Source organism: Chiloscyllium plagiosum, unplaced genomic scaffold (genome assembly GCF_037043375.1).
Source record: "Chiloscyllium plagiosum isolate Xiang-an unplaced genomic scaffold, Cpla_swu_hap1 HiC_scaffold_6, whole genome shotgun sequence".
NCBI classification, from domain to species: domain Eukaryota; kingdom Metazoa; phylum Chordata; class Chondrichthyes; order Orectolobiformes; family Hemiscylliidae; genus Chiloscyllium; species Chiloscyllium plagiosum.
In genome coordinates, this window is record NW_028270144.1 from 114,547,344 (window position 1) to 114,574,405 (window position 27,062).

A 27,062-nucleotide genomic window follows, 5' to 3' on the forward strand; every position below is an offset into this window, starting at 1 on the left:
GCTGGGGTAGCAAGTGGACATCTAGTAATTGGTCAAAAGTGGTTATTCATTACTGACCCTGGCCAGTGGGTACTCACTACCTATTCACCTTTTTAGCAGTGTCACAATCATTATGTTTGCCAAGTGCCAGTTTAAGACACAAAGTATGCTTTGGCTGTGCTGAGACAAATTGTTACTGGTACAACATGAACCTGGGATCTTTTCTAGCTCAACTCCATATCACAAAATTTGTTTACCTACTAAGATTGCAGGGAAATATAATAATGAGGAGGGTGAAGGTTACAGCCAAACTATGATGGTTGGAGGCATATTCTCTGCAATGTTCTCTCAATTTCTTTCTGACAGCACGAGTCTCGGGACTGTACACAGCAGTGGAGCAGTGGTGCCCTTGTGCAGCCATGCAACTTAGAAGGAATGGTCCTCACATGAGAATAATTATTCATAGTTACCTTCAGATGTTTTTGTTAATTTTCATGTAATCTTTCTTTCATGATTTTGTCTTTTAGGATACTCTGTCTTACTCGTAGTATCATTACAACTGTGACTATCCTTCCTGAAGAACTTACAGAAGAACTATCTTTGGCCATGTCTTTTGTTATGAATCTGAGATAATGCACAAGCCTACTTTAGGATGCTAGCAAACTGAACTTCAGTCCGAAACGAATTGACAATTGTGCACTTTTTTTAAACACAACTTAAAATGGCTCTCTTCTTCCTTCTTCTGAATGTGCTGGCTTATACCAGTTTAGGTGCCTCTGTTACCTTACTGAAATATGTGTTCTTTGTGAGTGAGTGTTGCCAGTCTGTATGACTGGGTGAGAGGGAGAGAAGAGGGGATGCGAAGTCAGGGTGGCTGAGTTTGATTAAACTCCCTCTCTAATAACGTTGTGTGTCTACCTCCACCAAATGGAATGCAGCAGTTCAACAGAGCAACTCGCCACCACCATTTCAATGGCAACCAAGGATGGGCAAATAATGCTGATCTAATTCAAAACAAAATTCAAACCCCTCTAAACACACACACACACACACACACACACACACAAATACATGCGCGCATGGCCACAGTCAAGTGTCTTATTCTGCTATAGATGCTACATTAATGCAAATTATTTTATGTTGTTTCTGTTCACGGGAATTACTGGATGGCAATTAAAAGTAGAGATACTGTTCGCTTTCCCTCCTGTCACCTCTGAGCCCAATGCCACTCAGATCACCTTTAGAATCCATTTTGGTGCTTCAGCTGAGATGAACTAATTCGGAGATCAAACCTGGGACTTACCAGTACTGTTCCACAGTACACTTAACCATCTAAATCATTGGAGGAAAGTTTGATACAGATATTATCTAGTTCCACAATATAATTAATCTTGAATGAGATATTTGTAGACCAAATAAACCTACCAGGAACTGATTTTAAAATAACTGAACTAATATAGGTTTTTAGTGTTCAAATGTTCCTTCATTTGAAATATACTCTTGGTTTTCCCCCTCTGCTTTCCTTTATTAGTCTAGTTTTGATGGCTTCGTGGGACGATGGTCAAACTCGCTGCCCATTCTTCTATTGTTTCCTAGGCCAAACTATGATGGTTGGAGGCATATTCTCTGCAAAACAAGATGGAAAAAAATCCTGTTATTTTTAACTAGGTTTTACCTCTTGAATGTGATACTGAGCTTTGGAATATACAGTCAGGACCTGATAAAAGGCAGAACATGGTTTGGTAGGATTTTAACATTGAACAGTGCTGTGACTTGAGCCATTGAACAGAGTAATATGAAACATCAGAAAGAAAACAAATCTTCTCTGTTATAATTATTGCAACCCACACAGAAAAATAGAAGCAGGAGCCCTTCAAGCCTGTTCCACTATTCATTATAATCATGGCTGATCATCCAACTCAACAGCCGTTTTCCCCCATATCCTTTGATCCTTTTAGCCCCACGTGCAATATCTAACTCCTTCTTGAAATCTTTATATGAAAGGAGAGCAATTAGTTGTTTTACTTTTAGCAACTGGGTACTTTCCGTACTCTCAATCTCTAAAAAACAAAATCTGTTTTCATTAATAAGAATTTCATTTTTTAATTACGGAAAAATACATAGAGCACAAAGATGATAGCCAAATAGTCATGTAGCCACATGTAGCTATACTTTTTCATCTGGAGTTCATTTGTAAGTAATTAGCTAACTAAGACATTCCCTTCCTCTTCCTAATATCATTTATTTCCAGTTTAATCACAGCAATGGTTCTGATGAAGAAATGCCTACAGCCAAATTGATGTAATCTTTCCAGAGTACTTATTTGCTATTATGCCATCTTGCTGTTCCTTAAATGATTCCAGTCTCTTGGTTCTTCGAACCTGTTCCAGCTGTAAGTAAAGCTTCAGATGTCTGGCATAAATATGCCTTTCCCATCCTGAGACTGTACTACGTAGTTCTGTTGTGCTTGTACATCCGAGGATATAGGTTTTTTATTCTTCTCCTGTATGCTGATTTGTATCTTCCTTACCATTTATTGATGCCAGGTTTCAACCTGACTCAGTGGGGGCTCTGCTGACCCAATCTACATTCATTCCTCAGCCATTGTCAGTAAAGTTGATTATCTGATCATTTAATTTATTGCTGTTTGCACAGTCTTGACCATGTACAATCTGACTGACAAGTCACCCTAACATTACAGCATTGTCTAAACTTCAAAAATATCTCACTGACTTGGGCCTTAATGGGTGCTCTCTGTCTGAGGCTTCTCTTTCTTGTCATTGAAGAGCCTCAGCATGTTACAGTTTATATTATTGCTTAGAGAGAAAGAAATACTGTTTGTGTTTGTTCCAGGAAAAGTGATGGAAATGCAAAACAGACTAGTGAGAATATGAAAGTCAGATATCTTCGCATCCCTGATCAAGCTCATGTTCCCAAAGGGCACTTTGGAGGTTTACACTGATGGACTTTAGATCAACTTGGGTTCTGAGTAATTTCTTAACAATTAAATATCAAATCAACTTAAATTGAAACTTCATCTTTTCTTGATATCTGTTCGTTATTGGTATGAAAAAATAAATCAACACAGGGTCAAGTTTTCTCATTCTTCCTTTTATTTTTGAGTTAGTATACAGACTTTTTTTCAAAGGATTAGGAAAATCTTTCAGAATTTCCGCATGCACTGCCCTACATTTTAGGAAGACAAATCTGTAGTAACAAATACTGCTGTCAAGTTGTTTCTTCATAGTAATTGAGAAAAGTCTACCCAAATTACCACATTTTCTTCAGTGTAATTTGTATTTAAATTCAAATAGAAAGGAATGTAAAATTAGCAGAAATATTAAAGAACATTTTTTTCCCCATCTAATATTCTGAGGAGTCAAACACTTCCAAAATTAGGAAAATACAAATTTATCAAAATGCTGTAGATCCTGTTCATGATCAACAAAGCTAAACTCATCCAGCCCTCTCCAGCTCCAGGGTCAAGTTATTTATTGTAAATAAATTAAGGCTGTGATTGTACTTGAGAGGGCGAAGAGTTTCACCAGGATATACCCTGGGCTGGAGCAAATCAGTTATGAGGACAGACTAGGTAGGCTGGGGCTATTTTCCAGAGCAGAGATGGCTGAGGAGAATCTGATTGAGGCGTATGAAGCTGAGATGGGCATAGACAGGTTAGAATGTTTTTCCTCTTAGTAGGTGGGTCAGTAATCAGGATGCATGGCTTTAAGGTAAGGTGTAGGAGGTATAGAGGGGATTTGAAGAGGTGTTTTTTTCATTCAGATGATTGTGGGTACTTGGAGTTTACTGTCTAACTGGGTGGGAAAGGTGGTGAACCTCAAGATATTTAAGAATGATTTAGATGAACACTTGAAACACCACAGCTTAAAAGGCTATGGGCCAAGTTCTGGAAAATGGAATGGGATTAGATTAAATGGATGTTTGGCTAGCATGGGAATGATGGATTGAAGGGCCTCCTTTTGTGCTGTAAAACTCTGACTCTATGATTTTAAACTCTTGTTCTAATATGCAGGGTCATTTCAAAGTAATGGTGGGGCAGTGCAGTGACAAGTGAGTTCTGCAAAATATGGGAATCACAGGAATTGGTAGCAGTATGATGCGAAAGATGCCCAGAATTGTAGAGGCCATAGAAGATGACCACCTTACAGTCTGCATTACCCCAGATAGTGGATGTCAGTGATCAAAGTAGATGGTTAGGTAAATTGTGTTGCATAGTGTAGCATCAAAAACAAACCTGATTCAGTGCAAATGTTAGGAGATAGAAAATTATGATACTTGTGTCTTATTGCACTTGTACTTATCATTTGGAAGTGGTGATTCGAATATAAAAGATAGGAAAAGTGCACAATTTCAGCAAGTGTATTCTAATTATCATGTGAATTGTTTACAGTATAACTACTATTTTTACAGAACTGTGAATAAAGTTGTTGTTTGTAATTACTGCAGTGTGTTTTTATTCGCTAGTCATTATTTTAGGAGAATACGTAGTGTGGAACTAGAATGAAAATGTGTCTTTCAACCTGGTTCGTTCACAGTGATTGTGGGCAATATGTATTGTGAAGAAAGGAATTGAGATAAGGCAAAATGGATCTGAGGACTGACCAGGCTAAACCCTCCCAGAACAATAAAAACTGAAAGAGCTGCAGATGCTGTAAATCAGAAACAAAAACAGAAGTTAATGTTTCTGGTCATTGGACCCAAAATGTTAACTTTGATTTCTCTTCACAGATACTGCCAGACCTGTTGGCTTTTTCCAGTAACTTCTGTTTTTGTTTCTAACTGAACAATCTTTGCAGAGGTGATCTTTCAAGTATATGCTGGGTACATCCCAACAGGGAAAAGGATAGGGGAATTAAAAAATAAGTTTTTTTGATTAATTAGGTAGATAGAGAATATCATGAAACAAAAATTATATATGAAGTGCATCCTGTGAATTCTTAAATGAGGACTCATGGTGATTGTCATAAAAAAGAATTCTGGTTCAGTAATGTGATTTCAGGAAGGAAATCTACTGTTCCTGCCCAGTCTGGCCTGCATATGACTCCAGAAAATGTACTGCGCTACCGAATGGAATTTTGGTTTATAAAAAATGCACAAACTCTCTCGGACTGGCAACCCTAGAATTCGATGATGAACTTTTACAACAACAGAGGGCGACACAACTGCGGAAATGTATTTCGAATATGCTTTTCTTGGCTGATTGCAAGACCAGCAGATGGCAGTAACAGTCCATTCGTCGGCAGTAGCAGGAAGAGAGAAGGAACTGGGCATTGGAATACCGGAGAGGCATTGCTAAACGGTAGAAATTCGTCTTATTTTGTGTTACGTTGACTCGATTGCAATAACGTCACCCCTGGACAACATTGCATTTATTCTAATGGCACAACTTGCCTTTCTCATGCACCTTGTGTTTGTGTGTGGGGGGGGTGGGTGGGAATGGGTTGCACATGTAAGGCCGCGCTCCTGCTCCTTTGTCAAACAGATCGATCCGGACACAGCGCAGTCAGGCCGGGAGTGGGGATGGAAAACCGAACCTGCTGGTGTGATTGACAGGGATGCGGAGCAATCAGCAGGCGGCCTGCTATTACACAACAATGAGTAGCCAATGCCTTTTAGCCAACGAGAGCTGGCGGTGGGTTGGAGAAGTTTGGTTGAGTTGAAGGATCAGGGAAGTAGCCAATTTTGGTTCCCAGTTGTCACCCACTGCTACAGTCTAGTTACTTTTGGGGCTTGGTATTGTAGACTTGCCTCACAAAGAGTTCTGGTCTCTGAACGATAGAAAGGATGTGGTTGCATTGGAAAGTATGCGAGGGTGATTCACCCGGATGTGGCCTGGAATGGAGCACTTTCACTACGAAAAGAGGCTGGATAAGCTCGGGTTGTTTTTTCTTTGGGGCAGAGAAATTTGCAGAGGGGAACCTGACAGGGTGGATAGAAAGTAGCTGCTCCCCTTAGTTGAAGCATCAACACCAACAGGGGCATCATTTTAAGATGAAAACTGTTTAGAGAGAACTTGAGGAAAACTTTTTTCACACAGAGGATTGTTGGGGGGCGGGGTATGGAATGCACTGCCCAGGAGGCCTTTAAAAAGAACTTGGGTGAGCACTTGAAATGTAATGTGCAACACTATGGGCAGATCATAGAGTAATTACAGCTTGTAAACAGGCCATTCAGCCCAGCAAGTCCACAGTGACTCTCCAGAGAGCATCCCACCCAGACACACCACACAATCCTATCCCTGTAATTCCCATGGCCAATCCACCTAAACTGCACACATCTTGGAATGTGGGAGGAAACCAGAACACACCCACACAGAGCTTTGACAAAGGGTCAGTTAGACTCGAAACATCAGCTCTTTTCTCTCCTAACAGATGCTGCCAGACCTGCTGAGAGTTTCCAGCATTTTCTCTTTTGGTTTCACACCCACACAGAATGTGCAAACCTGAGACTGGAATTGAATGCAGCTTCCTGGTGCTGTGAAGTAGAAGTGCTAACCACTGAGCCACCCTCAGAGTTCTAGAAAGTGGGACTAGTGTAGATTTAGTGTGGCTTTGGCAATACAAAGAACCTCTATGAATTTATGAACATCGAGAATGGCAAATTGCTGATCTTCAATATATCTACATAATTGTTTCTTTGTTCTGTTCAGTTTTCTGTTGTAGCAAGTGCCTCGACTTTGCCAGGTTATCTTGTTCTAAATACAGTCCAATCTACTATAGTGCGGTAGTTCCATTCTTGTGCAATCCTGTGTTATAAGAAAACCTTGTAATAGCATCACCATTTAAACTAATGAGGCAGGAATTGCATTATAACCAATGCATGATTTAAAACGTTGTGCTTTAGAAACATTGTCCCTAATTCGTCAATCGTGTTATAGCGAATTCATGTTAACGAAACTCGTGTTATGACAGAATGACTTGCACCAACGCAGCAAGATGTTGCCAACAGTCTCATCACTCGAGTTAAGGGGATGCAGGTTGTTCTGAGGGAAAGCAGGTTGGTTGTAGGTGTCACCTTTTGGATGAAAATTTACGCATACACCCCTTCTGGCCTCGCAGGCACATGTGAGATCACAAGACATCGTCCCAAAGAAGATCAGGGAAGCCTTTCAAAGTGTATTGAGACAGTCAGAGGTTGTGAAAGGCACTGTATAAATGCAAATAGAAAATGCTAGAGAAACTCAGTAAGTATGGCAGCATCTGTGAAGAGAGAAACAAACTTTATGTTTCAAGTCTAGTATACCTTCATCTGAAAGCTCAAGAAGTCGAAGCATTGACTCTGTTTCTTTCTCCACAGATGCTGCCAGTCCCAATGAGTTTTCCCAGCACTTTTCTATTTTTATTTCAGATTTCCAGCATCTGCAGTATTTTGCTTTTACTATACGAATACAGGTTATTTCAAACAATTATACAACAATTTTCTTATAACACAGGATTGCACAAGAATGGAACTACCGCACTATAGTAGATTGGACTGTATTTAGAACAAGATAACCTGGCAAAGTCGAGCCACTTGCTACAACAGAAAGTTGAAAAGAAACAATTATGTAGATATATTGAAGATCAGCAATTTGCCATTCTCGATGTTCATAAATTCATAGAGGTTCTTTTTCAATAATTTGAATTCAATGGTTTTGAAATACTGTAGACATTTTGCTGAATGTCAAATTGTGTACCCTTCCTAATAGTACTGGGGGGGTGTACCTACACCAAAAATACTGCAGTGGTTAAAAAGGCAGCTCACCACTGCCTTCGCAAGGTCAATTAGGCTTTTTTAGTGACACCCGCATCCCAGGAATGGATGAAATAAAAAGTGCAGCCTGCTCGGAAACAGCGAATCAGGAAAAAAATATTGCTGTGCATGGAGGGAATGACTGAGAAAATGAATAAAATGTCCAGATAATATCCCTGCTATCTTCAACACAAAATCTGACAGCATAAAATAAAATACAATGACCAGTTCCACAGCTTGACTGAACAAGTGAAATTTTATTTAAATAATATTGACTTCCAAAAATTTTACCAATATGTGGGGGATAAATTGTTATTTGATCTATTTTTCTATTTCAATCAAATCTTTTGTTACACAGACAGGTCAGAAGTTACAGGAAAGTGCGTAAAATTGTCTTAGTGTTAGCTGCACGTAGACCAAATATTCTAAAGCCTAAAATAAAGATAAAAAGTGCTGAAAATAGTCAGCAGACCTGGCAGCATCCGAGCAGAGAAAAACAAAGAGAATACTTCAGATCAAAGAGACTATAAAATATTTCTGGCCTATTGTTTCAAACGTGGTCAAACAGGCTGGCAAGAGACGAAATAGTACTGGGGATACAGATCTATTCTCAAAAACAAAAGAAGATGAATTAAGAAAGCTAGAAAAGGACAAAAGAAATCTTAGAAATGCTGGGACTGTGAAATAAAAGGAGAAAAGTCTGAATCACACAGCAGACCAGTCAAAATCAGAAAAAAGAATGGAAGATTAATATGAAGGTTGTGACTCATCTTCAGTGTCTCAAAGAAAATCAAGTACCAACTGGTATTTTTTCTTTGAAGATGCACTGTCTTTCAGTGAGTTCTAGAAATCGATCTCTAATACATACAAACTATTCATGATGGATACTTTTATGAACAAACTATGACAACTTTTATCTTTGGTAAAACATTATTATTGTACTATAGTTGAATTGGCATTTTGGCAAATACTTTCTCAGAAATAGCCCTTTTTGCATTTTGGGTGAAATCCCAATTCATTGAAATATAAGATACAGAGAAAGGTAGAATGGGGCTCTTTTCTGTAGAGAATCAACGAAAATGGGTGAAATGGTTTCTTCCTTCTACTGTACAACTTATCCATGATGGTAGCAAATTAAACATTACAATCAGTTACGGGCCAAATTCCCTACAGGATTTATAAGTGACTATTTTATTTATGGCCGCTGAATTCGGGAATGGCTGACTATACTATCAGAGAATTAGAGCAAAAAAACCGGAAAGCATCTGGAGAACTGCAAAAGCGAGGACTGCATGCTGGAGATTCATCAGAAATGTCTTTTGCCTGAAAAGTCCATTTTCCTGCTCCTCAGATGCTGCCTGACCTGCTGTGCTTTTCCAGCATCACACTCTCTACTATAATCAAGTTATGAGGATTATGAAAGAGAAGTGATGGAACTGGTGAGCAGTCAGGCTGAATAGATTCTGAAGACCATAACACATCTGTGTGCATAGAGCAGCACCTTTTTGGGTGTTCGCCAGCCTCCATTTTGGGCAGGCAGTACATGCTGGAAATACTCAGCTCTATAGTATTGGGAAAGCAAATTAAGTTGTTGTGTTTGCCCATGCCCTTTGTCCTTCAAATTTGGTTTTCCCGGCCATATGCATTCAGGAATGCCAAACCTTGCTATTTGGCAAGGCCTGTGTTTTTAAGTCCAGGGCATTCGTCCTGGCCCTGCATTTAAAGAATGGATTTCCCTCATCTTCAACATCCTTCTCCCCCCCGCCCTCCAGATTGCCCCTTGCTTATAGTATCTTGTATTTTTTTTCAGGCAGCTATATCGGGACCTCAGCTTTTTGCCATAGTCTTACCAGGTCATAGAACTACACTCCCAGAGAGACAAATAGTGGTGATTTGGTACACTATGCCTCAGGTGAGGGAAGAGGTCAAGAAGGAGAGCCAGTGCGGAAGTTGAACTCACACTGATGGTATCACTTTGCATCACAAACTAAGCATTCAATGGACTGAGCTAACCAATCCTCTTTCGCCATATATGAATCAGACGAAGGCAGAGAGAGTTGGCTCACGTCTGTCATCTGCAAGGCGTTAGAAAGGATTCTGAGGGATAGGATTTATGACCATCTCGGAAGAGCATGGCTTGATTAAATGCAGTCAGCATGGCTTTGTGAGAGGCAGGTCATGCCTCACAAATCTTATTGAGTTCTTTGAGGATGTTACTGGACAATTTTATGAGGGTCGAGTGGTGGAAGTGGTGTATATAGACTTCAGCAAGGCATATGATAAGGTTCCCCATGGTAGGCTCGTTCAGAAGATCAGGAGGAATGGGATACAGGGAAACTTAGCTGTCTGGATACAGGATTGGCTGGTCGACAGAAGACAGCGAGTGATAGTGGAAGGAAAATATTTTGCCTGGAAGTCAGTGGTGAGTGGTGTTCCACAGGGCTCTGTTCTTGGGCTTCTACTCTTTGTAATTTTTATTAATGACTTGGATGAGGAGATTGAAGGATGGATTAGCAAGTTTGCAGACGACACCAAGATTGGAGATGTCGTTGACAGTATAGAGGACTGTTGTAGGCTGCAGCATGACACTGACAGGATGCAAAGATTGGCTGAGAGGTGGCAGATGGAGTTCAACCTGGATAAATGCGAAGTGATGCATTTTGGAAGGTCGAACTGGAAAGTTGAGTACAGGATTAAAGACAGGATTCTTGGCAGTGTGGAGGAACAGTGGGATCTTGGTGTGCAGGTACATAGATCCCTTAAAATTGCCACCCAAGTGGACAGGGTTGGTAAGAAAGCATATGGTGATTTGGCTTTCATTATCAGGGGGATTGAGTTTAAAAGCCGTGAGATCTTGTTGCAGCTCTATAAAACTTTGGTTAGACCGCACTTGGAATACTGTGTCCAGTTCTGGTCGCCCTATTGTAGGAAAGATGTGGATGCTTTGGAGAGGGTTCAGAGGAGGTTTACCAGGATGCTGCCTGGAATGGAGGGCTTATCTTACGAAGAGAGGTTGACTGAGCTTGGACTTTGTTCATTGGAGAAAAGAAGGAAGAGAGGGGACCTAATTGAGGTGTACAAGATAATGAGAGGCATAGATAGAGTTAATAACCAGAGACTTTTTCTCAGGGCAGAAATTGTTAACACGAGGAGTCATAGTTTTAAGCTGTTTGGCGGAAAGTATAGAGGGGATGTCAGAGGCGGGTTCTTTACGCAAAGAGTTGTGAGAGCATAGAATGCGTTGCCAGCAGCAGTTGTGGAAGCAAGGTCATTGGGGATATTTAAGAGACTGCTGGACATGCATATGGTCACAGAAATTTGAGGGTTCGTACATTAGGTTTACCTTACATGAGGATCAATGGTTGGCACAACATCGTGGGCTGAAGGGCCTGTTCTGTGCTGTACTGTTCTATGTTCTATGTTCTATCTATATATTTGCAGGCACTACTTCAATAAGGGCCATGTTATGTAGATGGCAGTGGGAGGTTGACCAGTTTGATATGGAAAGGATGTTTCCTTTTGTCGGCGAGTTTGGAACTAGAGGCCATAGATTAGAAATGAAGTGTTGCCCATTTAAGATAGGAAAGAGGGAAAAAGAATCCTCTCAGAGGGTTGTGAGTCTTTGGAATTCACCTTTTCAAGAGATAGCGGATACAGAATTGTTAAATATTTTAAAGCAGAGGTAGAGAGATTCTTGATTACCTTACGGGTGAAAGATTGTTGGGGCAATAAAACCATGAGTGGCACAGATAGGGTAACTATAAACATAGAAGATAAGTGCATGAGGAGGCCATTTGGCCCTTTGAGCCTGCTCTGCCATTCGTCACAATCATGATTGATCATCCAACTCAATAGCCTAATCCTGCTTTCTCCCATAACCTTTGATTACATTCATCCCAATTACTATATCTAGTCGCCTCTCGAATACATCCAATATTTTGGCATCAACTACTTGCTGTGGTAATGAATTCCACTGGCTCACCACTCTTTGGGTGAAGAAATGTCTCCTCATCTCCGTCCTATTTGGTTTACCCCAAATCCTCAGACTGTGACGCCTGGTTCTGGATGTACCCACCATCGGGGACATCCTCCCAACATCTACCCTAACTGGCCTGTTAGTATTTTATAAGTCTCTATGAGATTCCCCCCTCATTTGTCTGAACTCCAGGGAAAGCAATCCTAACCTAGTCAGTCTTCCCTCGTACGTCAGTCCTGCCATCCCCGGAATCGGCCTGGGAAACCTTCAGTTGTACTACCTTGAGAGCAAGAGCATCCTTCAGAAAAGGAGACCAAAACTGCACACCAGGTCTTTTTCCCAGAATATGGAGTCCAAAATTAGAGGGTATATATTTAAGGTGAGAGGGGGAAAGCTTTAAAAGGGACCTGAGGGGCTGTGGTTTAGGTTTTGGTTTTGAGACAGACAAATTGCAATATTTTCTTAATGGTGAGAAATCAGGAAGTCTTCCAGAAATGACCGTGTCCTCCTCCCCCCACCTATCACTGTGGACTTTCCTTATATGTTGAAAACACACAAAAAGGATATTACAATTATTTAGATAAGGTGACTTTTCATGCAGAGGGTGGTGCATGTATAGAAAGAGCTGTCAGCAGAAGTGGTGGAGGCTGGTATGACATTTAAAAGGCATCTGGATGGGTATATGAATAGGAAGGGTTTAGAGGAATATGGGCCAACTTCTGGCAAATTTATTTAGGATACTTGGTCGGTATGGATGATTGGACCGAAGGATATGTTTCCATGCTGTATATCTTTATGACTCTATCAATATTATGCAGTAATTTAGAGTTGATGATAAAAGCAGATCAGCCATGATCTTAATGAATGATGAAACTGGCTTGAAAGGTCTAATGGTCGTAGTTCGTATGTTTCATAAAAGATTACAAAGGGACTAAACAAATGGGAAAAACCATGGAATATGTGTATTCAACTTTGGTTTTGAGGTAGACAAATTGCAATATTTTCTTAAAGGTGAGAAATCAGGAGGTCTTTTAGAAATGGCTGCATTCTCCTTCACCCACCTATTGCTGTGGTCTTTCGTTACATGTTGAAAACACGCAAAAGGCATATTACATTATTTAGGTAAGGTGACTTTGCCAAATTGAATAAGGCCAGTTCCTCACTCCAGCAACATCCTTCAATCTTGGGGTCCATTTTCCCTATGATCAGCAATTGGCCCTCTGATATACTTTATAACTCAAAGGTGGATGACATACTTAAAGATTTTCCTGCTTCGATAGATTTTAACAGTTTCTATATTTATTTTTGTTGTGTTGTTAATGTCAATAAAAGCTTATATTAAAGTATAGGTTCCAAACTCAAAATGAGAACTATAAATCATAATGATGCATTCTGCTGGGCAATTTCACGGAATACAATGTTTCCATTTGTAAGATACATAGCTTAATAGTTATCATTTAGCACAAAGTGAGCAGATTTGATACGTGCAAAAGTTGCCACTAATAAGTGCCACTGGCCAAAACTTTTATTGCTCTACAATCTTTTGGGGTATTTAATTATTTTGTGTGGGACCAGTCTTAATATTTTCTGTCCTAGAAAATGGTCTAGCAGCCAGAGTCTATATCATTTAAGTTTTAAATAATACATAGATGTAATTCTGACTTCCTGTGTTCCTCTATGAATAACAGAATTGTTATGGTGCAAAAGAAGGCCACTCAGCCCATCATGTCTGCACCAGCACTCTGAGTATTTTGACATGATGCCAATCTTCTGCAGTTTCCCTGAAACCTTGCACATTATTTCCATTTAGATAATCATCTGTTGCCTTCTTGAATGCCTCAACTGGACCTGCCTCCATCACACTTCCAAACAGTGCATTCCAGATTTTCCTCACTTAACATTGACAAGTTGGTGGATAGGTAGCAGATGAGGTTTAATGCAGACAAGTGAGAGGTGATGTACCTTGGTTGGAAATTGGGAAGCGCAATTCGAAAAGGGGTGCAGGAGCAGGGGGACCTGGCTGTGTATGTGCATAGACCATTGAAGGTGTCAGGTCAGATGGGGAGAGCAGTAAATAAAGCAAGCAGTGTTCTTGGCTTTACTAATAGGGGTATAGAGTCCAAGAACTAGGCAGTGCTGATAAACTAATACAAGATGCTTGTTAGACCTCAGCTGAAGGATTGTGTAAATGTGAGTACCAGTATTGGAAAAATGTGAATGAATTGGAGAGAGAGTGCAGAAGCAATTTATTAGAATGGTTCCAGGAATGAGAAACTTCAGCTATCAGGATAGATTACCCACAGTGTGGAAACAGGCCATTCAGCCTAACAAGTCCACACCGACCCTCCGAACAGCAACCCGCCCAGACCCATTCTCCTACATTTACCCCTTCACCTAACACTACAGGCAATTCAGCATGGCCAATTCACCTAACCTGCACACTTTTGGACTGTGGGAGGAAACTGGAGCACCCGGAGGAAACCTACGCAGACACGGGGAGAGAGACACGGGCAAACTCCACACAGACAGTTGCCTGAGGCAGGAATTGAACCCGGGTCTCTGGCGCTGTGAGGCAGCAATGCTAACCACTGTGCCACCGTGCCGCCCACACGATAGATTGAAGAAGTTGGGACTTTTCTCCTTGGAGAGAAGGCAGCTGAGATGAGATTTGATTGAGGTTTTCAAAATTGTGGGTGGGCTGGAAACAGTGAATAAGTTGAAATTGTTTCTATTTGTAAAAGAAACAAGAATGAGTGTGTATGGATTTAGAGTGATGTGCAAACGAAGCAAGGGGATGTGAGAAAAAAGCATTTTCTTAGCAAATTGTTAGGGTATGGAATACACTGCCTGGGAATGTGATGGCAGCCGTTCCAATTGAGGCATCAAGAGGATATTAGATGAATATTTGGAAGGAAATGGTGTGCAGAGATATAGGGAAAAGGCAGGATCTGGGCACAATAAGCCAAAAGGCCTCCTACTGCACTGTAATAATTCTGCAATTCTGTGATCTCGCATTTGCTTCTTTTCCAAAACACTTTAAATCTGTGCCCTCTGGTTTTCATTCCTCTTTTCATTGGGTGTAGTTTGTCCCCATCTACTCTATTCAGATCCCCCCCCCCCCATGAATTTGAAAATTTTGATCATATTTTCTCCTAGCATTTTGTCAAGGAAAACAATCCTAGCATTCCCAATCTATCTTCATAACTGAAGTTTATCATTTCTGGTTGTTGAGAGGTTTGGCCTTTGTTACCAACCTTTCCTCATTGAAAAATCAAAAGGGAAAAGCTTTTTTGGGGAAAGTTGCATTGGAACAACCAGCATAATAGCCAGGTGACTGTACACCTTCCACACTGGGATGAAGCACCTGAATTCTTTTCCCTTTAAAAGGATTATAAAAAGTACAATCTTGGTCAATTCAGCCATCTTCAAACATACTTTAGCTGTTACACTACAATTGATACTGCTTCTGATCAACTGGCTCAGACATTTCTCCCCTTTTACGCCTATCTCCAGATAGTAAAAGAGTGAGTAGCCTGGAAGCAGAAAGGATGGGTGGGATTAAGATGGGGAAGGAGTGTGGTGGGTAGAGTTACATTGAATTAGTAAGTGAGTCATTCCATCTACTCACTAGACCTCATAAATCCTTTGTCAAGGGACAGCATTTGCTGAATACAGTCATATTTGCTTGGTGGGTGAATGGTAATCAAATAAACTACTTACATTTTCACCTTAATCAGTACTTTTACTGCGTTGGACATGGAAAGTACTGCTGTATTGAAGCTGCTCAGAATAGGCAGATTTAAAGTGTAAATTGCACAGAAGTTGGAGCACAGTGACCAAAGGATAGACCAAATCCTTTAAAATATTTGAACAAGTGAATGTCCGGCCTCAGCTTTGCTATGTCTTGTGGTAAGGATTTTCTGATTAGCCTGCCCCATCAACCCCACCACACTCCTTCCAAAGGAGTGGTGCGTCTTGAGGAAAATGAAAGTCACTTAGCTTACCCAACACAATTTAAATTAGAGAGGTTGTTGGAGAAACTCAGCGGGTCTGGCAGCATCTGTGGAGAAACAAAAAGTTAACGCTTTGAGTCCAGTGACTCTTCTTCAGAACTGCTACTCTACAGAACAAGTTTGGTTTTCCCCAGACTTCAAGCATCCACAGTTCTTTATTTTATTTTATAATTTAGAAGAACTCTATGACCCTAACTAACCTAGGGGAAATCCATTTGGATGAGCATTTGTAGCCATGAGTGGCATAAAGCAAGCAGTTCCAGGATTGTAGCCAGTTAGCGAGTTTTGAGAAGATTTGTAGCTCAGATTGAGGTTTTGGATGTAGGTTTGCTCGCTGAGCTTGGAGGTTCATTACCAGACGTTTCGTCACCTTACTAGGTAACATCTTCAGTGGGCCTCATGCGAATAATGTTGATAATTCCTGCTTTCTATTTATATGTTTGGGTTTCTTTGGGTTGGTGATGTCATTTCCTGTGGTGATGTTATTTCCTGTGGTGAAGTCACTTTCCGTTCCTTTTCTCAGGGGGTGGCAGATGGCGTCTAACTCGATGTGTTTGTTGATAGAGTTCCGGTTGGAATGCCATGCTTCTAGGAATTCTCGTGTGTGTTATTGTTTGGCTTGTCCTAGGATGGATGTGTTGTCCCAGTCGAAGTGGTGTCCTTCCTCATCCATATGAGAGGATACTAGTGAGAGAGGATCATGTCTTTTTGTGGCTAGTTGGTGTTCATGTATCCTGGTGGTTAGTTTTCTGTCTGTTTGTCCAATATAGTGTTTGTTACAGTCTTTGCACGGTATTTTGTAAATGACGTTAGTTTTGCTTATTGTCGGTATAGGGTCTATCAAGTTAATTAGCTGCTGTTTTAGTATGTTGGTGGGTTTGTGGGCTACCATGATGCCAAGGGTCTGAGTAGTCTGGCAGTCATTTCTGAGATTTCTTTGATGTAGGGGAGAGTGGCTAGGGTTTCTGGACATGTTTTGTCTGCTTGTTTGGGTACCCAATGAATAAAAGAATGGGTACCCAATGAAAACAGTCCACGAATTTCTCAGCAACAAACCCAAACAAGCAGACAAAACACGTCCAGAAACCCTAGCCACTCTCCCCTACATCAAAAACATCTCGGAAATGACTGCCAGACTACTCAGACCCTTTGGCATCATTGATAGCCCACAAACCCACCGACACACTAAAACGGCAGCTATTGAACTTGAAAGACCCTACACAGACAATAAGCAGAACTAACTTAATTTACAAAATACCATGCAAGGATTGTAACAAACACTACATTGGACAAACAGGCAGAAAACTAACCACCAAGATACATGAACACCAACTAGCCACAAAAAGACATGACCCTCTCTCACTAGTATCCTCACATATGGATGAGGAAGGACACCACTTCGACTGGGACAACACATCCATCCTAGGACAAGCCAAACAATGACACACATGAGAATTCCTAGAAGCATGGCATTCCAACCGGAACTCTATCAACAAACACATCGAGTTAGACGCCATCTGCCACCCCCTGAGAAAAGGAACGGAAAGTGACTTCACCACAGGAAATAACATCACCACAGGAAATGACATCACCAACCCAAAGAAACCCAAACATATAAATAGAAAGCAGGAATTTTCAGCATTGCTTTGCATGCGGCCCACTGAAGATGTTACCTAGTAAGGTGACGAAACGTCTGGTAATGAACCTCCAAGCTCAGCGAGCAAATGTATATCCATTATAGCCAATAATGGGAGAAAGATAAACAAGATTGTATTTTACAGATATTATTTGACTGGAAATTTAAATACTTGAATTGTGTGACGTTTTGACTGGTAAAATCTTATGTATTTGTCATCAACCTTTCTGACAGCAGTAGAGTGTCCATATAACTTACCTTCATTCAGCTGTTTCAGCTGTCATTTAGCTTCAAATGAGCAATTCCAGGCTGGTTAATCAGCATGTAAAGCCCAATTGGAATGATAGTGAGGAGACTGAAGTGTAGACTATGTTCAGGCGCACTGAGTAATCTGTCCCAGAATTCGGATTTAATTTCACAAATTGCTGTGCAGTGCCCACTTATCTTAGATCTAATTTCACACACAGGTGGGTATGTCTGGTAACCACTTTGGAACTTAACACCTTATGTTGGGCAACCATTTAGTGCTATTGATTTACTGATATATTGATTATGAGTCTCTATATGCTCACTGTGTGTGAAGCTTCCTGATGCACTGTGGAACCAACATGGCTGTTTCTATCTCTGGCTCTGATTACATTTGACAAGATTTGACAATGGTGTAGCATACCTCTACTTCATGATTATATTAGAAACTTCTTCTAAGGAGGTCTAAGTCCATCCATTTTGGACTCATCACTTTGCCACTCAAAAGGCCTATTTTACTGGCCATCATCTGCTGATGATCTCATTTGACCCTTTTGTAGGTAAGTACTGAATGAGATTATCCTACTTGAGATAATTCAGCTGACATTATGTGATTCTCATAGGATATTTGTTTGGATTGCCTGAGAATACACCCTTATTCACCTCAGAGTCTGATGTCACCCTGCATTTTCCTGATGCGCTGAAATGAAAGTTGAACTTAAGGTTCCACTATGTGACAACACACTTTGGAAAGGTTTTGAACAGGAAGCTATACTGCGGAAGCTATACCCCATGTACAAAGGAAGTCAAAAAGAAAATGACTACTTCCACTTGTCACTCATTTAGTCTAGAATGCTTGTGGATAGCCAGGCAAATAGCAGGATTAGGCTTGAAGAAGATTTTCATCTTCAACCATCTGAGTGCAAGCAGTGGAAAAAATATTGAATGAACAATCCTATCAAGATCCTTCCAAAACTACCATCATCACAAAAGGTATTATCCAGCCAGCTCAGTTCACTCCATTTAACAGTAGGATGAGTGTATGGACATAGCAAAGGCTAGAAAAATTGACAATGTCTTGACTATAATGTTCAAGATTGATTTACCAGATATTCAGCTGCTTCCTTAACCAAGTAATAACTCTAATTACCACCCTAATAAAAGCAACATGCTGTGGATGCCGAAACTCTGAAATAAAAATAGAAAATGCTGGAGAAACACAACAGGTTTGACAGCATCTGTGAGAAATATCATTTTGAGTTGATGTGACTCTTCTTCAGTTTTCTCTCCACAGATGCGACCAGACTCGCTGAGTTTCTTTAGCATGATCTGTTTTTAATGTTAATTACTATTCTACCAATCTTCCTAATCAACTGATAAGGGACAAAAGGAGATACCATTGGTGCCATCCAGCAACACCTAGTCATTAATTACCCGCTCACCTCTATAGTTTGGAAGACTTCTGTGTGAAGTTTGCATGTTCTCCCTGTGTCTGGATGGGCTTCCTCCAGGTACTCCGGTTTCCTCCCACAGTCCAAAGATGTGCAGGTTAGGTGGTCTGGCCATGGGAAATGCACAGTTACAGGGTTAGAATGGAGGTAGGGGGAGTGTCTGGGTGGGAAACACATCAGATGGTTGGTGTGGACTCAATGGGCTGAATGGCCTGCTTCCACACTGTAGGACTTCTATGATTCTATGATGCAACTGTGAAATTGCAGTAAACTGAAAATAATCAGCTCGGATGCAGAATATGTTCTCATTCAGGGCCCTTGTGGCACAGTGGTAGTATCCTTACCTTTGAGCGAGGAGGCTTGGGTTCAAGTGTCACCTGTTCTGGAGATATGTAATAACATCGCTTAGCAGGTTGCTTAGAAACACGTTTCAAAAAAAACTATTCCCACTTGTACAGTTCCTGAGCTGCAGCAGAATTAGCTGATTGGCCAAACAATCCAGTCTGTACGCACATCGTAGGATCAATCATGTGTGGCCAGGTCTCGTACATGCTAACCTCCATGGAAATTGCTCAGGAAATTTGAACATTTAACTGTCAGTTACCCTACTCCCTGTGATCTTCACACACATCTCCCCTTTGGATGCATCCTTGGATATTAAATGACGTGGATACAGAGACAATGGATGTACTGTCCTTATGGAAAATTTCAGTACTTTATATAGTGTTTTGAGATTTTTTACAACTACCTGTGAGACTGTAGTTTGTTTTCTCCAAATGATGGCAACTCTGACAGTGCAGAATTGTATTGAAGTATCGAACAAGACTTTTCTCACTGGGGTGGGACTTGACCCACAGTTTTTAGAGGCATGTGTGCTACCAACTAAGTCAAGAATACATTTTTAACTAGCTCTTTTTACTCATGTGGCACCAGCAAATGAACAATCGATTAATAATGTGCAGTCTTCCTGAAGCTTACAAACCAATAGGAGGAAAGACTTGGACTTTGATTGCATATTTCTTGACCACTGGCTGCAACAAAGTGCCTTCTAGCCAATGCAGTATTTTTAAAGGATAGTCATTTTTGTAATATAAGACAGAACTGGCACAAGCAGGATCCGCTGGAGGCCAGCATTAGTATAGCAAGAGTATACTCTTGATGCCCAGTGTTAAATTCAAATTGTATCAATCATTAATTTCTTTTTGTGCACTGTGAAGATCCAATCAATTTATCAAAGAACTCTTTGGAACAATTGGTAACATTCGTGAATCAGAATAACATAAGCTCAAGATTCCATTTTAGGAAATGACTCCTGTACAGTCAGTTGTAAGACCATAAGACATAAGAACAGAAGTTAGGCCATTCAGTCCATCAAGTCTGCTGCACCATTCAATCATGACTAATACATTTCTCAACTCCCTATTGCCACTTTCTTCTCATAACCCTTGATCCTTTTGACAATAAAGAACCTACCTATCTCAGTCTTAAATACTCTCAATGACCTGGCCTCCACAGCCTTCTGTGGCAATGAATTCCAGAGATTCACCACTCTCTGGCTGAAGACGTTTCTCCTTATATCCGTTCTAAAAAGTCTTCCCTTTACTCCAAAGCTGTGCCCTTGGCTCCTAGTCTCTCCTTCCAATAGAAACAATATCAACTCTGTCCAGGTCATTCAGGATTTTGTAAGTTTCAATTAGATCCTGCAATTAGTTCTACTAAAATGCAGTTGTTCCATTCTCAAGCAATCCCGTGTTTTAAGAAAATCGCATAACAGCAGCACCATTTAAATTAATGAGGTTGGAATTGCGTTATAACCAATACACACTTTTGAAACCATGTCCCCAATTCGTCAATCGTGTTATAGCGAATTGGCGTTAATAAAACGTGTGTTATCGCAGAACGACCTGTATATGTATGTTATTTTACGGCATCAGTGCAGTACTGAGAGAATGCTGCATTATCAGAAAAGTTCCTGGAGGTGAATTTGGTCTGGCAACAGTGAGCATTGGTGAACCAAGTGACCTGTTTTGGCACTATTCTCCCTCTGACACTGCCACAAAATGAAAACCCTTACACTTTGTTGTCTAAAGATTTCAGAATAAATTTCCCTGCACAGCTGACCCAGAAAGAATGTGAAGTTCGTTCTATTGGTTAAAAATAAAAGTTAATTCTGCTAGGAATCTGTATTTGCCTCCCACCACCTTCACTATCAAAGTGCTGGGGGTCTACAATCTTTCCATTTGCTGCACTAGTCATAGCAAAATTGTAAGCTTGGGCCACTTCATGAACTGTTTTGTGCAGTGGACTCTAAGCAAAGCATTTGCACTCTTTCCTAAGAAATGCATTATGACCTGACCAGCTTAGATTCGTAGTCATACAGCACAGAAGCAGACCCTTTGGTCCAACCAGTCCATGCTGACCATGTTCCCAAACTAAACTAGTCCCATTTGCCTGCGCTTGGCCAACATCCTTCCAAGGAGGTAAAAACAATGACTGCAGATGCTGGAAACCAGATTCTGGATCAGTGGTGCTGGAAGAGCACAGCAATTCAGGCAGCATCCGAGGACAGGCAAAATCGACGTTTCGGGCAAAAGCCCTTCATCAGGAATAAAGGCAGAGAGCCTGAAGGGTGGAGAGATAAGCTAGAGGAGGGTGGGGGTGGTGATAGAGTAGCATAGAGTACAATAGGTCAGTGGGGAAGGAGATGAAGGTGATAGGTCAGGGAGGAGAGGGTGGAGTGGAAGAGCTTCAGGGCTGAGGAAATGTCCTGGGAGTTGCAGTGGGAGAGAGATTCCCTGAGATTCTTGTAGAGAGAGGAGGAAAACTTCTTCAAGGCAGGCATCCTTGCAAGAGGATTCGCAGTAGGGTTAAAATCAACGAGGTAAAAACAATGACTGCAGATGCTGGAAACCAGATTCTGGATCAGTGGTGCTGGAAGAGCACAGCAATTCAGGCAGCATCCGAGGACATGCAAAATCGACGTTTCGTGCAAAAGCCCTTCATCAGGAATAAAGGCAGAGAGCCTGAAGCGTGGAGAGATAAGCTAGAGGAGGGTGGGGGTGGGGATAGAGTAGCATAGAGTACAATAGGTCAGTGGGGAAGGAGATGAAGGTGATAGGTCAGGGAGGAGAGGGTGGAGTGGAAGAGCTTCAGGGCTGAGGAAATGACCTGGGAGTTGCAGTGAGAGAGAGATTCCCTGAGATTCTTGTAGAGAGAGGAGGAAAACTTCTTCAAGGCAGGCATTCTTGCAAGAGGATTCTCTCCACGCTTCAGGCTCTCTGCCTTTATTCCTGATGAAGGGCTTTTGCCCGAAACGTCGATTTTGCCTGTCCTCGGATGCTGCCTGAATTGCTGTGCTCTTCCAGCACCACTGATCCAGAATCCAATATCCTTCCAAACCTTTCCTAATCATGTACCTATCAAAATATCTTTTAAATGTTGTAACTGCACCTGTTCCACACACGAACCACTCTCTGTGTAAAAAAGTTACCCTTTGTTTTCAAATACAGCTCTTAGAGAGCTGAGAGGGAGCAAGGCTACTACTGCCACCCTGGTCAGTCTGGAGAGGAGGAAACCCCACATACCAGCAGGGAATGTGATTGTGCCAGCAAATTCCTTCTCCAGACAGAGTTTGCCTTCTTGGCTGTGTCACGTGCAAACAATAACCACTATCAAAGAGAAAAAAAATGAAATAACTTGATTTGTAACAATTAATAGCAGAAATAATTATGTGAAAAATTTGCCAGGCTTTACTCTCCATTTGCAAAATGGCACCTGACCATTTGCAGCTGCAGTCCTTTTGCAGAGAACCATGTCTCGTTCTCTTCATATATCTGAACTGACAATTTCCATGCTTTTGTGGTGCAAGAAATTCATTTTAAATATTATAACCAGGCATATTGAGGAAAGCATTCCTGACACACTCCCCTTATTGCTTTCTTCCTATTTCTATCAAAAAAAATGCCTTTGCCATCACCTTGTTTTCTGGAAGCTTCCACAAACAACCACCATCATGATGTTAATATGGCTTTTAGATGTTAGACTATCCACGAAAATGGAACTGTAAGATTTTGTTAGCCTGGTTGCATACCACACTCAATCTGTTTAACTGTTGAGAAACATATTTTGTCCAGTTAAAAGAAAGTTTACTCACAGGTCTCCACCAGGTTTTGCTTTGTTTCTTTTCAGTTTATGTCACTGGTTAAAAAATCCTGAGTTATAGCAGCAGCCATTTTGACACACCCAAACAACCGCAGGTGAATGTTACTGTTGGAAGATTTTCAAAGCAGCATCCTGATCCTTGCAGCATTCAAACTGTTCTTGGGCACCTGTTGGATGTACTTAATGCAGAAGATGGCTTAACAAAGACGGTTGATGTTTTGTAGTTGAAACCTTATTAGTTTTCCACACGATGTAGACATTTGCAGCACTCCCGGAAAATCAAAATTGTTAAAATTCCCAATGGAAATACCCTCCTCCAAATAATGACAATGGCTTGACGGGGCTGTCTCAGCTGTTTGTACGTACATCATTAAGTTATCCCCTGGGTCCACTTGAAATGGCTCACATTATACCAAACCTTAATGACAGTTAGTAAGGCATCAGCTTATTTAAAGCTGTGTAACATTTTTAGATAGTCATAGCGCTATACAGCATGGTAACAGACCCTTCAGTCCAACTCATCAATGCTGACCAGATATCCTAAATAAATCTAGTCCCATTTGCCAGCTTTTGGACCATATTCCTCTGAACCCTTCCCAATTGTACACTCATCCAGTTGCCTTTTAAATGTTGTAATTGTACCAGCCTCTATCACCTCCTCGGGCAGCTCATTCCATACATGCGGCAGCCTCTGTGTGAAAAAGATGTTTGTATGTATAACATTTTTAACACAAGCATTCCTTGATAACAGATTTCAATGTCAGCAGTCACTAACTTGCACACACTGGCTAATGCATTGTTTTGGCCATGAGTTATCATTTCCTTTGATTCCCAGAAGTTTAAAGTAGTCGCATGTTCAGATACAATGTATGGGTGTGTTCTTCAAATCTATTTCACTGATTTGACCATGAGCTGTGCATTTTTTCTCAACACTTGACTGTAGTCCAGCAGTGATACCCTGGCTATATATTCTATTACAGTTAGTTCCTAACTGTTTATAAATGAGAGAATAATATAGCACTCATTTTGGAATAAAAAGAGACTGAAACTGGAATGAAATTTTGCTGTTCCCTTTACAGTGTATAGAAAAGTGATTGTGCAACCGATTACGGTACATCACAGAAATGTCATGTTGTGGTTGAGCCCTTTGAATCAGTCCCATTGTCACAGACTATGGTTTTGATGAGTGACAATTACATCTTGATTTCTTCTTTGTTTCTGTTTCAAACACTTTGTGATGGTACTGGCTATCTTTGCAGTTATATCTTCATTGAACAATTATTGATTTGTGATTGTAATTGATCGTACAAACCTAGGACTTAGGAGCAGGAGTAGGCCATTTGGCCCTTCAAGCCTATTCTGTCATTCAGTAAGACCAAGGCTGATTTAGATTAGATTACTTACAGTGTGGAAACAGGCCCTTCGACCCAACAAGTTCACACCGACCCTCTGAAGAGCAACCCACACAGACCCATTCCCTACATTTACCCCTTCACCTAACACTATGGGCAATTTAGAATGGCCAATTCACCTAACCTGCACATTTTTGGACTGTGGGAGGAAACCAGAGCACCCGGAGGAAACCCACGAAGAACGGGAAGAACGTGCAAACTCCACACAGACAGTTGCCTGAGGTGGGAATTGAACCCAGGTCTCTGGCGCTGTGAGGCCACAGTGCTAACCACTGTGCCACTGTGCCCTATAATGGTAGTGTTGTCCCAGTCGAATTCAGTTGAATTCGACTGGGACACTACCATTATAGGGCAAGCGAAACAAAGAACAGCCAGGGAATTCCTAGAAGCATGGCACTCATCCACAAACTCCATCAACAAACACATCGACCTGGACCCAATATACCGGCCACTACAGCAGACAGCTGAAACTGACAACCGGAAGCGGGAGGGACAAGCCACTATAAATGCCGGAGGAAACACCACAGAAGGGCTTCACAGGAGGCTCCCAAGCACTGAGGATGTCACCTAGACAGGGGACGAAACGTTTGCAATAAAAAGTTCCAGCTCGGCGAACAGAACCACAACAACGAGCACCCGAGCTACAAATCTTCACCCAAACTTTGAATATAAAAGAGATCTACAGGACAACTTTTTCACACAGAGGGTGGTACGTGTATGGAATGAGCTGCCAGAGGAAGTGGTGGAGGTGAATACAATTGCAACATTTAAGAGGCATTTGGATGGGTATATGAATCGGAAGGGTTTGGAGGGATATGGGCTGGGTGTTGGCAGGTGGGACTAGATTGGGTTGGGATATCTGGTCGGCATGGACAGTTTGGACCGAAAGGTCTGTTTCCATGCTGTACACATCGATGACTCTATCTATGACTCTATTTGCAATTATAAAGCTAGTAATGGCAATGGTCACCGTTAAAAACTAACAGATTTGTGTAAAACTCCAGCTCCTACTGAGATGCTATGGTATGGAAGGATTATCTTATGAGCAAAGGATAAATAGGTTGAGACTGTACTCACTGGAGTTTAGAAGATTGAGAAGTGATCTCATAGAGTCATAGAGCTGTACAGCATGGAAACTGACCCTTTGGTCCAACTCGTCCATTCCTACCATCTCATTGCAGCATATTGGATTCTTAAGGAACTTGACAAGGTAAATGCTGAGAGGATGTTCCCCTTTGTGGGAGAGTCTAAGGCCAGGATGCATATCTCAGAACAAAGGGGTGCCAATGGAGAGGAATTTCTTCTCTCAGAGGGTTGTGAGTTTTTGGAACTCCTTGCCACAGAGAGCTGAGGAGCAGAGTCCTTGTATATATTTAAGGCTGTGACCACTAGATTCTTCATCAGTAGGGGAATCAAGGGTTACAGGGAATGGAAAGGAAAGTGCATGTGTGGAAAATCAGATCAGCCATGATATGATTGAATGGCAGGGCAGGCTCACAGAGCTGAGTAGTCTCCTGCTGTTCCTATTTCTTTATTATTTCTTATCATCCTAAACTGCTCAGTTGTATCAAAATTGCCATTTAAAGTTAAAATACACACAACGTTTTTAAAAATTCATTCACAGGATATGGGTGTCAGTGGCTAGGCCAGCATTTATTGACCATCCCTAATTGCCCAGTTGGCAGTTAACAGTCAACCACATTGCTGTGAGTCTGGATTCACATGTTGGCCAGACTAAGTAAGGAAAACAATTTCCTTCCCTAAAAGACATTACCAAACCAGATGGGTTTTTGTGATAATCAACAATGGATTCATGGTCATCATTGGACTCTTAATTCCAGATTTTTATTGAATTCTGCAATCTGTCATGGCGGGATTCAAACCCAGGTCCCTGGAGCATTACTTGGGTCTCTGGATCAGCAGTCCAGCGATTAATACCATTCGGCCATTGCCTCCCCTAAATGACCTTGAAGAAAGTAACACATTTTTGTATTCACATGTAGGACATAGGGTCTTCTGGACTGAAATGATTTTTCGTGTTCTGCTTCAATAACAGGTCAAGTGTGCAACGGTCATAGCGACCATTGAGTTTTGCTGACCCAACTCTGAGGAGCAGGGGATAATTGGCTCCTTTACGTCTCAAAGTACAGAAATAATTGGTGCTTTCCTTAGGATTTAGGATTCTGCAGCTTAGAAATGATGATGCCATTTTCAAGTGTATGTTACAATTTTCTTATTATTTCCCTTCTAGAATGTGCCTTTTGAGGATTCTCCTCTGCATCGCATTCTAATAAGCTTCTGTAGAGATTCTACGCCTATAGATAAACACATCGACAAGCTAATCTGTGTTTGTAAATTGGAGAGGTTGCTTTCAGGATCCTGGTATCTTTTGACTCTGGAATACAACAGTTTTGGTTCCTGAATTTAACATTATTG

General features: G+C 41.1%; 2 protein-coding genes and 1 long non-coding RNA gene across 4 annotated transcripts in view; 2 read left to right on the plus strand and 1 right to left on the minus strand.

Moving 5' to 3' along the window:
* Window positions 1-4,440, plus strand: part of LOC122550903 (uncharacterized) — a 22,311-nt gene extending 17,871 nt beyond the window's left edge. The window contains exon 8 of the mRNA XM_043692328.2: window positions 507-4,440. Within this exon, the coding sequence (XP_043548263.1) occupies window positions 507-612 (106 nt within the window). The 3' untranslated portion in view covers window positions 613-4,440. The remainder of the gene's footprint in view (window positions 1-506) is intronic.
* Window positions 1-23,836, minus strand: part of LOC148149842 (uncharacterized) — a 27,187-nt gene extending 3,351 nt beyond the window's left edge. Inside the window, exons 1-2 of the long non-coding RNA XR_015757484.1 lie at window positions 23,207-23,836; window positions 1,405-1,605 (exon numbers count right to left, since the gene is read on the minus strand). This is a non-coding gene — a long non-coding RNA (uncharacterized LOC148149842). The remainder of the gene's footprint in view (window positions 1-1,404; window positions 1,606-23,206) is intronic.
* Window positions 5,247-27,062, plus strand: part of LOC122550904 (cohesin subunit SA-2) — a 150,224-nt gene continuing 128,408 nt past the window's right edge. For both annotated transcript variants that reach the window (XM_043692329.2, XM_043692332.2), the window contains exon 1: window positions 5,247-5,299. The gene's annotated coding sequence lies outside the window, so the exon portion shown is untranslated. The remainder of the gene's footprint in view (window positions 5,300-27,062) is intronic.